Source organism: Sinocyclocheilus anshuiensis, unplaced genomic scaffold, assembly GCF_001515605.1.
Source record: "Sinocyclocheilus anshuiensis isolate Anshui unplaced genomic scaffold, SAMN03320099.WGS_v1.1 scaffold1165, whole genome shotgun sequence".
Classification (NCBI taxonomy): domain Eukaryota; kingdom Metazoa; phylum Chordata; class Actinopteri; order Cypriniformes; family Cyprinidae; genus Sinocyclocheilus; species Sinocyclocheilus anshuiensis.
This window is the reverse complement of record NW_015554150.1, coordinates 459,258-476,066: the sequence shown is the minus strand read 5'-3', so window position 1 is coordinate 476,066 and position 16,809 is coordinate 459,258. Positions and strand designations below refer to the sequence as shown.

General features: G+C 34.2%; 2 protein-coding genes across 4 annotated transcripts in view; both read left to right on the top strand.

Annotated features, from left to right (window-relative positions):
* The window catches only part of LOC107670685 (TBC1 domain family member 16-like), a 25,359-nt gene extending 15,202 nt beyond the window's left edge, over positions 1–10,157 (top strand). The window contains exons 7-11 of one of the 2 annotated variants that reach the window (XM_016463369.1): positions 3,901–4,035; positions 4,857–5,043; positions 5,167–5,346; positions 7,629–7,775; positions 9,057–10,157. In XM_016463369.1, coding sequence (XP_016318855.1) covers positions 3,901–4,035; positions 4,857–5,043; positions 5,167–5,346; positions 7,629–7,775; positions 9,057–9,323 — 916 coding nt within the window. In that variant the 3' untranslated portion in view covers positions 9,324–10,157. The remainder of the gene's footprint in view (positions 1–3,900; positions 4,036–4,856; positions 5,044–5,166; positions 5,347–7,628; positions 7,776–9,056) is intronic. The other variant, XM_016463370.1, reaches the window with a different exon arrangement.
* Positions 10,158–11,779: 1,622 nt separating this feature from the next.
* LOC107670663 (TBC1 domain family member 16-like) overlaps positions 11,780–16,809 on the top strand; it is a 12,367-nt gene continuing 7,337 nt past the window's right edge. Inside the window, exons 1-2 of one of the 2 annotated variants that reach the window (XR_001632110.1) lie at positions 11,780–11,996; positions 13,278–13,731. Coding sequence is in view for 1 of the 2 variants with exons in the window: in XM_016463340.1 (XP_016318826.1) it covers positions 11,937–11,996; positions 13,278–13,544 (327 nt within the window). In the remaining variant the exon portion in view is untranslated. Of the gene's footprint in view, positions 11,997–13,277; positions 14,441–16,809 lie in introns of those variants that run through there. The other variant, XM_016463340.1, reaches the window with a different exon arrangement.

Below are 16,809 nucleotides of genomic sequence, written 5' to 3'. Positions count from 1 at the left end.
ATGTCCCTCAGAGCTGCATTAAACAGTGTGTAAATGCATCTAAATGCCACTTCTAATGCAGCTTCTGTGTTTCCTCTGCATTGCAAAGATAAATTTTGTTGATACTGATTTAATTTGCTTGGTAACAACCCAAATGCAAGAATTTGACTCCAAAGGTGGTGCACACTTTTAGAAAAAAAATGGCTTAAAGGTAAAAATGCCCATAAAACTTGTTGGAAATTTTTAATTTCTATTACAGCTGTGAACTGACCACACAGAATATGAAGAATATAAAAAAATTCACGATTCAGCTGTCAGCACAATTAGAGAAAAGATATCAGCACAATAACACACACTATAGCAAAATATTGTCTAATTATCGTTATCGATAAAATCCTAGAAAATTATCGAGATATAATTTTTTTGTCAATATCGCACACCCCTAATTTATGTTATTTAATTGATATAATAATTTATTGATAATAATTGTTTAAATTAATATAAAAATGTATACTTTTGACTCATCCATTTTCTTAACAATGGTTTAAAGGCTGAAATGTAAAGTTTATCATTTTATAAAACTTTTTGTTTTTGTGAAAACTTGTATCTGAACTGTAAATTATGCTTTTACAGTAATTTTACAGTTTAATATGGTACTTCATTGCCCTACCACGCTCATATGGTATTAATTTTATTTGTGTAGGTCTTAAAAAGGTCTTAAATTTGAGCTTAAAAATCCTGCAGAAACCCTGAATTATTATAAAACATATATTTTATTGCCTAGTCTAGGGTTCAATCTTTTTGTCAACTTGATTTCTTTCAGTTAGCCCAGGTTTTGTAATTCTTTTTTGACTCTGATTGATCATAAGTCTCAGTGATCTGAGCTTATGCACCTCAGTTTTTGAGTGAAAATTATCCACAAATAATGCTTTTTTCACTCAAAAACAATGGCGCATAAGCTCAGATCAATGAGGTCTATGATCAAACAGTTCCAAAAAAAAATTTTTTTTCATGTCATATTAGTGCATTTTATTCTGCACATATTATAAAAAATAAGTATAAATAATTGCTGCATTATGTGTTGGGTGCAAAATTAAATTTTGTTGAATAGGTCTGAAACAAACAAGCTTTCATAATTTAACAGTTATAAAATTATTTTTATATTTATTTTTCAGTAAATAACATGTTGTAAATAGTTTTAAATGTGGTTGAATTAAATTTAAATTGCAGTATATTCAAGAATTGGCAGTATTGATGATCTGAAGCACTGACAAGGACTGACAATCTGTTTCAATGTATATTTTTGCATATTTTTTTGTCAAAGGCATGTGTAAATTAAAATGATTTTATTATCTTTAAATGATAATGAAACCTGTGATTTGTTTTTTGTTTAACAGTTTCATTAGTAATTTAATTGCTAATATTAAAATTTAATTTAACTGCTATCTGGTCAAACTTCAAACCCTATAAACTGTATTTAATGTAAAACCTTATTCATGTACGTTTCACTGATGTCACCACTGTTACTGCTAATCTAGAGCTGTGACTTATCATTGCTACCTCTTACTTCTGGTGGTGCCATGTTAAAAATACGAAGCTACACCCAGTTGTTAGATTGCTGTGAATAGGCTGGTTGACACAACCTGCTGTTTACTAAATGTGATATTTCTGGAGTCTGAAACTGGAGATTTGCTATGTAAACTGAGCTGCTGTGACACATCAGGCTTGCTGATCCTCCAGCTTTTCTAGTTAGCTAGATGGTGTTTGGGTTTGTGGTTGGTGAATCATTCAGAGACTCAAGATCATTGCGTAAAAATCAGCATAGCAGTGGCCAAGTACACTTTTAACCACTTTAACCTCTTGCTGTTTTTTTTTTTTAAGTCTTGTCCCTGCTGCAATCTTATGAAAACGTCTGGCTGAGTCAGTTTTGTTATTTCAACAACCAGAATTGTGCAAATGTGTCTTGGAAACAAATGTCAATTTTTTCCTTCTGTGTGTGTAGAACTATATTTATTGCATGGCCATTTGACAATGATTATTACTTGCATGGCTGTAGTCAACTTCAACTTTATTTATTTACAGTGGGTACGGAAAGTATTCAGACCCCCTTAAATTTTTCACTCTTTGTTATATTGCAGCCATTTGCTAAAATCATTTAAGTTAATTTTTTTTCCTCATTAATGTACACACAGCACCCCATACTGAATTCTGTGTTTTTCTGTCAATATGGGGTGCTGTGTGTACATTAATGAGGAAAAAAAATTAACTTAAATGATTTTAGCAAATGGCTGCAATATAACAAACAGTGAAAAATTTAAGGGGGTCTGAATACTTTCCGTACCCACTGTATATAGCAACTAAGTTGCCCAAAGTGCTTCACAATAAAATTAGTGTCTTTTTTATACAGTAAGTCTTTATACCCACTGTGAGTCTCTGAAGGATTTTCTAGCAGCAGAGTCATAACCAATCAATAAATGAGTGCAGATATATGCGCTCTGTGGCTTAATGAGTTTCAGAGGAAATAATTAAGTTCATCAATTAAAGCATTGTCAGATCATTGATAGAACACTTATGAAGCCTAATGCTTGTGTTTCAGATTCATTCTTTATTTCTAATGCCACTGCTGTACGCATTATTTCATAGTTTTTTAAACACTTTTCAAATAAAAAATAAAAACAATGCACCAGTAAATCACTAAATAAAATTACATTAAATGTCTTGTTTTTAGCTATTAGTCGATCACAAAATTGACACAAAACCTCATATTGACACAGATGTGCATAAATTATTATTATTATTAACAATTGTTATTTATTATTATTACTATTAACATTAATATTAATTATTAATATTACAATTAATTTTTATTTCTTCACTGGTAAAATTCTTTTTTATAGAGAGATGTAAAATAAAAAGAGGAAAATTTTTTAAAAAAAAAACCCCGAAAAAAAAAAAAAAAAAAATTGAAATATTGTAAACATTTTAAGTTTTAAAATATTTACATAACAAAAAATGTTTTAAAAGGTACAGATATGTACAGTATTTCAGTGTTCTTATTTAGGCAATGCATTACATGAATTAAGGTATTTTATTACAGTAATGTCAAGACTTATCTTGCAGCGATTAAGTTTTTTTTAATAATAAGTTCATTTTTTGTGTGTGTAGACATTTTACCACAGTAAAGAAAATATTATATATTATATATATTTTGTTTTATATAACACAACTATATGGGGAAAGTGTGTGTGTGTATGTATGTGTATATATATATAAACTTGTAAAAGTATGTGCAGTATTTCAGTGAATGAATGTATTTTATGGCCATAATGTCAAAACTCTTAGTCTCTTGATTATTTTTGGTGGGGTTTTAATAATGAATAGGTTGATAGTGTTTGTGTGTGTGAAGGGTGTTGCTGAGCAGTGAACCTCGAGAGGCCAAAGAGGGAGTCAGAGAGCGATGTGGGAATAGTTCACACAAACACAGGTCTCGAAACACTTACGTGAAGTTGCATCAGGTCTGGCATCAATTCCAGCAAAACAAACAGTGTTAATGAAATCCCACCTGCTTGTTATGAGAATGTCTATAGCCAGAGGGACTGCCATGTTTCAGGATGGAAATGTTGCCACCTTAGACCTGGTGCATTCATGTTCTGTTCTGTTCTTTACTTTTTTTATTTTCTTTTTTTTTCCACTTTGTCTTTTCCTTTTTTTCTGGTTTTGTTGTTCTCTTTATTTTCTTTTTTTGCATTCATTTTTTGTCTTTTATTTTATTTTATGTCTTTTTATTTTTTAGTTTTGTTTATTTATTATTTGTTCTGTTCTGTGCTTCTTGTCTTGACTCTTCATAACTGCCCCCTCTCTTTACCTCTCATCTTTTTTAGTAGCGGTTGATCTTTTCCGTTTCTCCATTTCCCTCCTCAGGTTGTCCATGAGTCCAGAGCAGCACAGTGAGTTCTGGAGGAAGGTCCAGTTCACTGTTGATAAAGATGTTGTCAGAACTGACCGAAGCAACATGTTCTTTAGAGGAGAGAACAACCCCAATGTAGAAATCATGAGGTTAGAGAAACATATTCATTGACACTCAACCATAGAAATATTTGCTTGCATTTGAAAACACCAATTTGATAGAATTTTACAAAGTTGAAGCTGCCACATCATACTTCAAATGTTCTAATGTTATATTATATTACATATTATGTTATATTATATTTGATTAATAATTGTTTTATTTTATACTTTTAATAATAATAATCATTTGTTTTATTATATTAATGTTGAATTATTATTATTTGAAAAAGAATGAAAATTGAAGCTGCTAAGTCATACTTAAAATGTCATTTTATTATATAATATTACATTGTATTGTAAATATGTATATTATTATTTATAGTAATTGATGATAATAATAATAATAATTTGTTCTTTTACAAATCTTAAATTAATGAATTATTCTTAATAATTAATTATTATCTTATGAAAAAAAAATGAAAATTAAAAAAACATTTGAAGCTGCCAAGTCACACTTAAAATGTCAATTATATTATAATATATAATAATAATTATGTTATTGTAAATATTACTTTTATTTACAAGTAATGATACTTTATTATTATTATTATTGTCTAATTGAATTGACATTCATACATTATTAAGTATATCTTAAGTGTTCAAATACCATTTGAGGCCACTGTGGCTATAGATAAGATGAGAATTTTCTCCTTTGGTTATGGCTATTTCAGTGTACTATGCAATAAATCTGTGCCATTCCATTAATAATACATAATATTAATTAATTCAGCAAAAGGCAGTGTTTGTTTTACATGATTAATTATTTAAATAAGGTTTACAGAAGTTACATTTTTCCATTTCTCTCCCAGACGTATCCTGCTGAACTACGCCGTGTTTAACCCAGACATGGGCTACTGTCAGGTCATGTCAGACCTGGTGGCTCCTCTTCTGACCGAGATCCAGGATGAGAGCGACACGTTCTGGTGCTTCGTGGGTCTCATGGAGAACACCATCTTCATCAGCTCTCCTAGAGATGAGGATATGGAGAGGCAGCTGGTGAGGATATCTCGCCTACAAGTGTCTAGTCAATGGATAATTCACACGTTCTGTCTTATAATGTCGTAAATTAAGAGTGAATGTTGAGTTATTTGCTATAGTTATATGTACATGTGTGTCCAGATGTACCTGAGGGAGCTCTTGCGGCTGATGCTGCCTCACTTCCACCAGCATCTGACCCGGCTGGGTGAGGACGGCCTTCAGTTGCTGTTTTGCCACCGTTGGGTTCTTCTGTGTTTCAAGCGCGAGTTCCCTGATGCTGAAGCCCTGCGCATGTGGGAGGCCTGCTGGGCACATTATCAGGTACAACACAAACAGCTGTTGTTGGACTTTATTATGTCTAAACATAATCTGGAAATGAACTTGATATCAGGTTAAATCTGGAGCTTCTGCATGATGTATTTATTAACCATGTATGACTCAGGTATTAGTTAAGATGCCCATTTACTAATGTTGTTGCCATAAAAGGCCTTACCTAAAACAGATATTTCTTGAAATGTTTTGTACATATACTGAAATTTATCCTGATCTATAACTGTCAATAACTGACAGGACTTGGCAGTAATGATTTGTTTTTGTAGGTTAGGCTATTGATTCAGTTTTACATGCCTCGTAAATGTTCCCACTGACCCACCACAAAAAAAATACTTTTAACAGTTTTATTTTTAGCTGTGTGTTTGGTATGACATATTTTCTATATATTAAATATATTTCAAATGTATATATTAAAATAAATGTTTTTCAAAAAATGTTTTCTTTACAAAAAAGTTATTGGGTTTTTAATTTGCAGTAATAGCTATAGTATAAATAATAATGCAAATCAATGACAGCTTTATTCATAAACACTTTTGCTGCAAAATAATGGCATGTGATGCAAAGCATTACAGATGCACTGTTTCAACTTATTCTTCTTAACGTTACCTTGAGGATAATTATTTTTAAGTTTCCCTTCTGTGGAACACAAAAAGTGCATTTTTGAAAAATATTCTGGTTTCCGGTTTTAGTGTTTCTTATACAGTGGAGATCAAAATGATCGAACAAACTATAAATACTTGATTTTTTCTGAAATATTGTTAATCTTCACCACTCAAAATTTGAAGGAATATTAGCTGTGGCTATACCACTGTTACAAACTATTCTGCCCTCACTTTGGTGTCTCTCTTCCCGAAGTTAGACAGATAGATAAACTCTTTCCAACACGTAGACTTGTGGGAGAATGCCACTTTATTCCAAACCACGTTGACTGTGTATGTTGAAACAGAGTGAAACTACAGAAAGGAGAATTATAGTGTAGCTATAGTTATCTCTAAGAATACAATAATGTCTCAATTTACTGTTATTTTTCGGATATAGTTCTTTCATAGCTTTAGAAACAATAAATTCAGCAAAGTAAATACGAATTAATCATAAAAACTTACAGACAATACTTTCTACAGATGATCACAAGATGAACGGCTGCTACAAGACTGTAGTGTGAAGTTCTACTTAAATAAGGCAACTAACTGAATTTAACCGACTTAGAATGTTACTATGGTAACTATATTTTAAAGGAAGCTACAAGACTAGGTATCAGAATTATAATCACTACAAACATTAAACTTAAATAGATGATCCAGAACACTAACATATTTGACAAAATAACCAAGGCATTTCAACAAAAACCTTTATTCTGTGGAAAAGGGATGCTTGCAGGGAAGGAACTGCATGTTGCTGAAGGAGGTTCTGATTAACTGATTAAATATCTCATTTAAGTATTTTTTATACTGTGCTTCAGAAAACAATTAATTTATGAAACATTCTTTAAGAAACTGCCCTTCCACTCCTGTTAGGATAACTTCAAATAGGACTAAGCAGTGACCTTGAAATTTAGGAAATTGTATGTTGTTCTCTAATTTTGATCTCCACTGTACGTGTGTGTATATATACTATATTCACTCACTGATTCATTCAAATTAACTCTTACATTAAAATTTGCATACAAAAGTACAGATATTCTTGGAAAGCCTTCATATGTTAAATGTTGTGTAGTTTTGTGTTGGTTTTTCCTTTTACAAGAAACGGAAACTAACTGTATATGACTGCAGAAATGTATTTCTCTTTTTGACTTCCTTATTCTTTTTGACTTATTTATGGTTCTTACTATAAAAATTCAAGGAGATTTTGGGTCCAAGTTCAAACTGATGTCTTTGAAGCCATGGAAACCAAGACCAAGTTGTTCCTTAAATTCACTTTCGCTGGATAAATGCGAATTCTTCCCCTTTAGATAAACGAATGGGTGCCTGTATCACTTTAAGGATCTGCAGAGTGTCTAATGAAGATGAGATGCTAATTATCAGGTTTCCACAGAATCCATTTGCATACATTGGCATGGTAATAACGAGGTGATTTTGGGGAGCAAAGTGGTTTGTCTCCTCATTGCCCCCTCATTTGCATATCAACATTTACTGCTTTTTAATTGGCTCTATATGCATCTGGCCTTTGCGATTGGTCTAGCTTATACAGTCTGTCATTTCTTTTGGCTCAATGTTTGGTGCAGGAATGGAGTGATATGTTTTCTGTGTGTGGATGTCTATGTTCTGTGACAGACGGACTACTTCCACCTGTTCCTGTGTGTCGCTATCATCGTGCTGTACGGCGAGGATGTCACAGAGCAGCAGCTCGCTACAGATCAAATGCTGCTGCACTTTAGTAACCTCTCCATGCACATGAATGGAGAGCTGGTGCTGAGGAAGGTATGAGTGCACACACACACACACACACACGCTGACAGAGCTCCTCCTCATGGTTATGTATGCTGTGTCTTTGTGTCATGCAGAAGTGATGCATCTCTCTAACACTGCATACAAAACATTTTTTTCTAACAGCAACAAAAGTTAGTATGCCAAACATGCTGTCATCTCTGGAGAAATATTTCTCAAAATCAAAATTGTACCGTAGAGATTATGATATAAGCAATCGCACCCTGTTGTGGTCATCCGGACATTATAGTCCTAATGCCAACAAACATTGGGTTGAGCAACTGATAATATGTTAAATAAATAAATTGTTCGGCCAAATATCTTCTTGAGTGGAACACAAAAAGTGAATTTTTGAAAAATATTCTGGCTACTGTTTTCAGGATTTCAGTGTTTAATATTTATGTATTTGTTTATTCAATCGTTTTATTCATGCGTTTATCGATTGATCTTCCATATTTGTATTTTATATTTCATATTTGTATCATTGTAATCATCTCTGTGAGGTTTCTTTCCTGAATAAAAAAAATATAATATAAAGTTAATGAGAACTGTCAATGTGAAACTACAAAAAGGTTCAAAAACTTTTAAAAAATATCCTTTTGTGTTCCATAGAGGAAAGAAAGAAATATGGCAATAATATTAGTAATGTGGAAAGTAATATGGTAATTGTAAATTACGATCGATTACATTTTAGCAAGATACTCAATTATTACTGAATAAGTTACCTTAGTTATCTCTTGATATGTAGATTGAATATTTTATCTATTTATTGCTGTATTTTGCACTGTTTTATAATTAATTTATTTATTTTTCACTTTATAATTTATTTTGATTCATTGTATTTACATGATTTATTTTTATTTAATTTATTGCACTTTTTAAAAATTTTATTATTTTTGTTTTATTTATTTTGCACTATTTATCTATTTAGCAATTTTTTTATTTAATTTGCCCTTTTTATTATTTAGTTATGTTACACCATTTATTTATTTACATTTACCATTCATCCATTTAGCAGACACTTTTATACAAAGCAACTCGCATTGCATCAAGGTATACATATTTTGTGAGTTCATGCATTTCCTGAAAATCAAACCCATGACCCATTGCTATTCTCTACTGTTTTAGCTACGAGAATGCTTTTGTTAAATATTGAAAAAGCTAAATATGAATTACAATATAATATTTTTTTCAGCATTTTTGCCTGTTATTTTTTTCAATTCTCAGTCCATCTTTCTTTCTCTGTCTTGTCTCCCTTATTGTCTCTAATCCTAGGCACGTAGCCTGCTCTACCAGTTCCGCCTTCTTCCCAGAATTCCCTGCAGCTTACACGACCTGTGTAAACTGTGCGGGCCAGGAATGTGGGATAGCCGTTACATCCCGGCCATAGAATGTTCCGGAGAGCATCCCGACTCTCAGAGCTGCCCCTATGGAGGCACCGCCACTCCCGAGAGCCCACCCTTACCCAGCCCCAACCAGCCCAACGAGGGCAAGAGGGGCTCCAAGACACGAGACATTTTCACTTTCCGCAAGCACTCCTGACTCGAGCACACCTCAGGAACGTCGATACCCATAAGGCTTAGCCTCTGAGCCGCATTTCAGGTCTCCATTGTGTTTTACTCAACATCTGGTATGAATCACTGCCTTGTGCATAAATGATACCAATGTTGACAACCTCTTTTGGAGGTTGAGGAACTTCATCAACTTGTGTTTCATCAATAATTCACAGGTACAATTATCACAAACAATCAAGACTAAGTCTTCATCTATCATTAAGTCACATCTTGCGGGCTGACATCTCAGAATTTTTTTTTTGGCTTTTTTTTTATATCGACAATGTATGCATGTATTAATGTATGTGTGTGGTTTGTTACCACAGTCGAAGTACATTTGTGTTTATTCTGTTTATTCGCATATATTTGTTCCTTTTTTGTGCAATTCTCAACTATGAATCAAACTGTCAGCCAATATGAAGTGGGATACTGTTATCAGTGGCTCTCTGACATCAAAACATTGTTTTATGATCATCTATGCCTTTCATATCCTCACAATAAATATTATGATATATAGATGAGAAGATCATCTTCTTATCACGAGTCCTTGAAGATCTTGAAGTCAATGTGAAATCAAAATTTATGCTATTATGTGACTTTTTTTTTCCAACATTATGCCACACCATGTGGCATAATGTTGGGGAAAAAAAGTCAGATGTATTTGTAATCAGTTTGAAAGTTGAAATTTCTGATCTAAGACCTTTATTGAATGCATGCCATTATAATGAGAGCAAGTGTCCCAATTCAGAGGCTGCATCCTTCGAAGGCTGCATTCATTGAAGACCCAATGCATCACAGTGGGCCACACGTCCTGCCGATTTAGTTTTACCGGGTTTATTATTTTTTATTTCTGGGCAGAGTCTTATGATAGATAAACCCACACAATGCTAAATCAATTTTAATGTACAGACCAGTTACAGTAAACTTTAATTGTAAAAACTGTAAAAGGAAATTTTGGCTGTTGATACTAAATTTCACAGACATGCCACATAATTGTCATGAATTCTATTCTGTGCTTTACAAATGTAACTCCTACCATGCCTTACATTATTCCTATAATACACTATTCTGCCCTCACTTTGGTGTCTCTCTTCCCGAAGTTAGACAGATAGATAAACTCTTTCCAACACGTAGACTTGTGGGAGAATGCCGCTTTATTCCAAACCACGTTGACTGTGTATGTTGAAACAGAGTGAAACTACAGAAAGGAGAATTATAGTGTAGCTATAGTTATCTCTAAGAATACAATAATGTCTCAATTTACTGTTATTTTTCGGATATAGTTCTTTCATAGCTTTAGAAACAATAAATTCAGCAAAGTAAATACGAATTAATCATAAAAACTTACAGACAATACTTTCTACAGATGATCACAAGATGAACGGCTGCTACAAGACTGTAGTGTGAAGTTCTACTTAAATAAGGCAACTAACTGAATTTAACCGACTTAGAATGTTACTATGGTAACTATATTTTAAAGGAAGCTACAAGACTAGGTATCAGAATTATAATCACTACAAACATTAAACTTAAATAGATGATCCAGAACACTAACATATTTGACAAAATAACCAAGGCATTTCAACAAAAACCTTTATTCTGTGGAAAAGGGATGCTTGCAGGGAAGGAACTGCATGTTGCTGAAGGAGGTTCTGATTAACTGATTAAATATCTCATTTAAGTATTTTTTATACTGTGCTTCAGAAAACAATTAATTTATGAAACATTCTTTAAGAAACTGCCCTTCCACTCCTGTTAGGATAACTTCAAATAGGACTAAGCAGTGACCTTGAAATTTAGGAAATTGTATGTTGTTCTCTAATTTTGATCTCCACTGTACGTGTGTGTATATATACTATATTCACTCACTGATTCATTCAAATTAACTCTTACATTAAAATTTGCATACAAAAGTACAGATATTCTTGGAAAGCCTTCATATGTTAAATGTTGTGTAGTTTTGTGTTGGTTTTTCCTTTTACAAGAAACGGAAACTAACTGTATATGACTGCAGAAATGTATTTCTCTTTTTGACTTCCTTATTCTTTTTGACTTATTTATGGTTCTTACTATAAAAATTCAAGGAGATTTTGGGTCCAAGTTCAAACTGATGTCTTTGAAGCCATGGAAACCAAGACCAAGTTGTTCCTTAAATTCACTTTCGCTGGATAAATGCGAATTCTTCCCCTTTAGATAAACGAATGGGTGCCTGTATCACTTTAAGGATCTGCAGAGTGTCTAATGAAGATGAGATGCTAATTATCAGGTTTCCACAGAATCCATTTGCATACATTGGCATGGTAATAACGAGGTGATTTTGGGGAGCAAAGTGGTTTGTCTCCTCATTGCCCCCTCATTTGCATATCAGCATTTACTGCTTTTTAATTGGCTCTATATGCATCTGGCCTTTGCGATTGGTCTAGCTTATACAGTCTGTCATTTCTTTTGGCTCAATGTTTGGTGCAGGAATGGAGTGATATGTTTTCTGTGTGTGGATGTCTATGTTCTGTGACAGACGGACTACTTCCACCTGTTCCTGTGTGTCGCTATCATCGTGCTGTACGGCGAGGATGTCACAGAGCAGCAGCTCGCTACAGATCAAATGCTGCTGCACTTTAGTAACCTCTCCATGCACATGAATGGAGAGCTGGTGCTGAGGAAGGTATGAGTGCACACACACACACACACACACGCTGACAGAGCTCCTCCTCATGGTTATGTATGCTGTGTCTTTGTGTCATGCAGAAGTGATGCATCTCTCTAACACTGCATACAAAACATTTTTTTCTAACAGCAACAAAAGTTAGTATGCCAAACATGCTGTCATCTCTGGAGAAATATTTCTCAAAATCAAAATTGTACCGTAGAGATTATGATATAAGCAATCGCACCCTGTTGTGGTCATCCGGACATTATAGTCCTAATGCCAACAAACATTGGGTTGAGCAACTGATAATATGTTAAATAAATAAATTGTTCGGCCAAATATCTTCTTGAGTGGAACACAAAAAGTGAATTTTTGAAAAATATTCTGGCTACTGTTTTCAGGATTTCAGTGTTTAATATTTATGTATTTGTTTATTCAATCGTTTTATTCATGCGTTTATCGATTGATCTTCCATATTTGTATTTTATATTTCATATTTGTATCATTGTAATCATCTCTGTGAGGTTTCTTTCCTGAATAAAAAAAATATAATATAAAGTTAATGAGAACTGTCAATGTGAAACTACAAAAAGGTTCAAAAACTTTTAAAAAATATCCTTTTGTGTTCCATAGAGGAAAGAAAGAAATATGGCAATAATATTAGTAATGTGGAAAGTAATATGGTAATTGTAAATTACGATCGATTACATTTTAGCAAGATACTCAATTATTACTGAATAAGTTACCTTAGTTATCTCTTGATATGTAGATTGAATATTTTATCTATTTATTGCTGTATTTTGCACTGTTTTATAATTAATTTATTTATTTTTCACTTTATAATTTATTTTGATTCATTGTATTTACATGATTTATTTTTATTTAATTTATTGCACTTTTTAAAAATTTTATTATTTTTGTTTTATTTATTTTGCACTATTTATCTATTTAGCAATTTTTTTATTTAATTTGCCCTTTTTATTATTTAGTTATGTTACACCATTTATTTATTTACATTTACCATTCATCCATTTAGCAGACACTTTTATACAAAGCAACTCGCATTGCATCAAGGTATACATATTTTGTGAGTTCATGCATTTCCTGAAAATCAAACCCATGACCCATTGCTATTCTCTACTGTTTTAGCTACGAGAATGCTTTTGTTAAATATTGAAAAAGCTAAATATGAATTACAATATAATATTTTTTTCAGCATTTTTGCCTGTTATTTTTTTCAATTCTCAGTCCATCTTTCTTTCTCTGTCTTGTCTCCCTTATTGTCTCTAATCCTAGGCACGTAGCCTGCTCTACCAGTTCCGCCTTCTTCCCAGAATTCCCTGCAGCTTACACGACCTGTGTAAACTGTGCGGGCCAGGAATGTGGGATAGCCGTTACATCCCGGCCATAGAATGTTCCGGAGAGCATCCCGACTCTCAGAGCTGCCCCTATGGAGGCACCGCCACTCCCGAGAGCCCACCCTTACCCAGCCCCAACCAGCCCAACGAGGGCAAGAGGGGCTCCAAGACACGAGACATTTTCACTTTCCGCAAGCACTCCTGACTCGAGCACACCTCAGGAACGTCGATACCCATAAGGCTTAGCCTCTGAGCCGCATTTCAGGTCTCCATTGTGTTTTACTCAACATCTGGTATGAATCACTGCCTTGTGCATAAATGATACCAATGTTGACAACCTCTTTTGGAGGTTGAGGAACTTCATCAACTTGTGTTTCATCAATAATTCACAGGTACAATTATCACAAACAATCAAGACTAAGTCTTCATCTATCATTAAGTCACATCTTGCGGGCTGACATCTCAGAATTTTTTTTTTGGCTTTTTTTTTATATCGACAATGTATGCATGTATTAATGTATGTGTGTGGTTTGTTACCACAGTCGAAGTACATTTGTGTTTATTCTGTTTATTCGCATATATTTGTTCCTTTTTTGTGCAATTCTCAACTATGAATCAAACTGTCAGCCAATATGAAGTGGGATACTGTTATCAGTGGCTCTCTGACATCAAAACATTGTTTTATGATCATCTATGCCTTTCATATCCTCACAATAAATATTATGATATATAGATGAGAAGATCATCTTCTTATCACGAGTCCTTGAAGATCTTGAAGTCAATGTGAAATCAAAATTTATGCTATTATGTGACTTTTTTTTTCCAACATTATGCCACACCATGTGGCATAATGTTGGGGAAAAAAAGTCAGATGTATTTGTAATCAGTTTGAAAGTTGAAATTTCTGATCTAAGACCTTTATTGAATGCATGCCATTATAATGAGAGCAAGTGTCCCAATTCAGAGGCTGCATCCTTCGAAGGCTGCATTCATTGAAGACCCAATGCATCACAGTGGGCCACACGTCCTGCCGATTTAGTTTTACCGGGTTTATTATTTTAAAATAAGGTAAATACATTAGAATGTCAATAAATGTACCAACTGAGCATTAATTTAGGCCTACCTGTTAAATCCTTTAAAAATGCTGTTTGCACTTTTGTGTTTTGTGTTGTGAAATATTGCGTTCGTGTTGATGTGGTAACCCCTCAGCTATAGCAGAAGGTCTTAATCTTCTTCTCCAGAACAGAATGAGCTTAAAAAACAAAAACCCAAGAGGGAGTTTGATTTTAATTAGTTTATCTGACGATGGCGGTTGAATGGTTGAAAGGGAGCGCGCGCTCTCAGAGATTAGACACCGTGCTTGAGTGCGCGTTAATGTGAAGGTGCCTGGTGTCTTTGCGGATCCCCAGAGCCTCTTTAAAAAGCAGATACCGGCAAATTGCTGTCAAAAGGTAACATTAGACTGATGCAGTCTCCGTCAGTGACGGCCATTATGGCTTTGGGCTTTCGCTTAGCCATTATGCGAACGGGCTGCTCCTCTCACGAGTCCCAGAGAGCATTGAGGCACGGCCGAGGGATCTAAAGAGAGTTACGGGATGATGACATGCTTGTGAAATAATTAGAGGACGTGCATGAGGGTGCTGAGCCACTTTCCATTTACGTTATCTGCCTGCTGCTTTACGGTGATGTTTTTATGCATCAAAGCTGTTGCTGATTACGCGGTCGTTTTATATTTACTGTTAATATAGTCTAATGTCAGGGGCAATATCTGCTCACTCATCTCCTATTTTAGCAACACCAATTGACGCATAGGATGTTTGCTTGTTTGAGTCAATTAAGCAGAGTCTTATTATTACCGCAACACAGAGAACGCGTTTTTGCATTTAAAGGGGTCATATGATGCTGCTAAAAATAACATTATTTTGTGTATTTGGTGTAATGAAATGTGTTTATGCGGTTTAAGGTTCAAAAAACATTATTTTCCACATTATATTCCACTGTACGAAGCACACAGCATCTTCACGACATGGCGGCGGCGGCAACAATACTACAGCGAGAATAAAAGTTACGCCTTTTCTTTACGTGTACATTTGGGCGGCGTTATGCAAATCTTCCCAGATAGTGACGTAGATATGTGGGGTCGCGTTAGAACGAGCCGTTTTAGGTAGGCGTGGCTGACTCTTAACTTTTATAAAGAATATCTCTTTGGATTTGAGACTTTAGTCTTTGCAACTTTACAGATCTTCTTTATGCACCAAGAGCTTGTAACACTCCAAAGAGAAAGGAAAAATTGAAATCGCATCATATGACCCCTTTAAAAACGTGAACACAAAGCGGTGGAATGGAAAAAAAAGCGAGGTCTCGAGACACGCCATTAGTGTATTCTATATAATTACACATTTAAATGCTTGTCAAGATTTATCTGGCGTACGCAGCCCTCAGGGGCTTCTGTGTGAGATTCAAGCGCAACGGTTGAACACTTGTCTAACGCATTTTTTTTTTTTTTTAATAAGACATTAAATTTAACGTGAATAAGCACTGGGCTGTGATGTGTTACCCCTACAAAATTGCATCTTATGGTGGTGTTTACACGATACCATTTTCAACTATAAAAAGACCTTTTATAGTTCTCTTTTTGTCATTAACACGACAGCGACAGATTTGGGGATCTGAAAACCGGGGTTTTGAAAACAAGTTTCAAAGTGCAAGTTTTTGAAAACGGTATACCGATATCTTCTCCCGTGTAAACTACAAAAACGTGAATTTGTGAAAACAGTGATATCATGCACATGCGTATTACGTGTTTGCCTAGTGTTTCTTTACGTGACATCGCCAACTACTGGTCTGACTCGATAATACAGCGTTTTAAGTGGTTTTCGCAGATCTGTGTGAATGGGGATAGTTTTGATAACATTGTTGTCTGTATGCGGAAAACGCAAGGAAAATAAAATAGTTGCTGTTGTTTAAACGTACACTTAGTAAGATATAAGTCAACAAAATGTAAAAAGTTTTTGTAACATTAAATATTTGATTAAGTTGAAACCCAATACTTAAGGTCTCTGCACACTGAGTCCGAAATTTTCGTATACGTTTTTTCGTATTCGAAATCCTAAAAATTCGTCACGCACAGAAACCTTGCACACTGAGTCCGATGCATATTAATTAATCCGTTGCGAAAAAATTCGCAAAACAGCACTAAATGGATTCTTCAAGCAGTGAGGATGATTTTGTTGTCCTCTCGCTTCTTAAAAAAAGAAAAAGAAAGGAAATATTGGATCCATCCAATCCTGAGATACAGAGAGGAAGGAGAGTTCCCCCTCCTTATTAAGGAGCAGCGGGATTACACGGGTGATTCAAAGTTTACTTCAGAATGTCAGTGGCTCAGTTTGATGCTTTTTCTAGCGATACTAGAGCCACATATTAAAAAGAAGACCACCAATTTCTGTGAACTCAGTGTGCAAGGATCTACA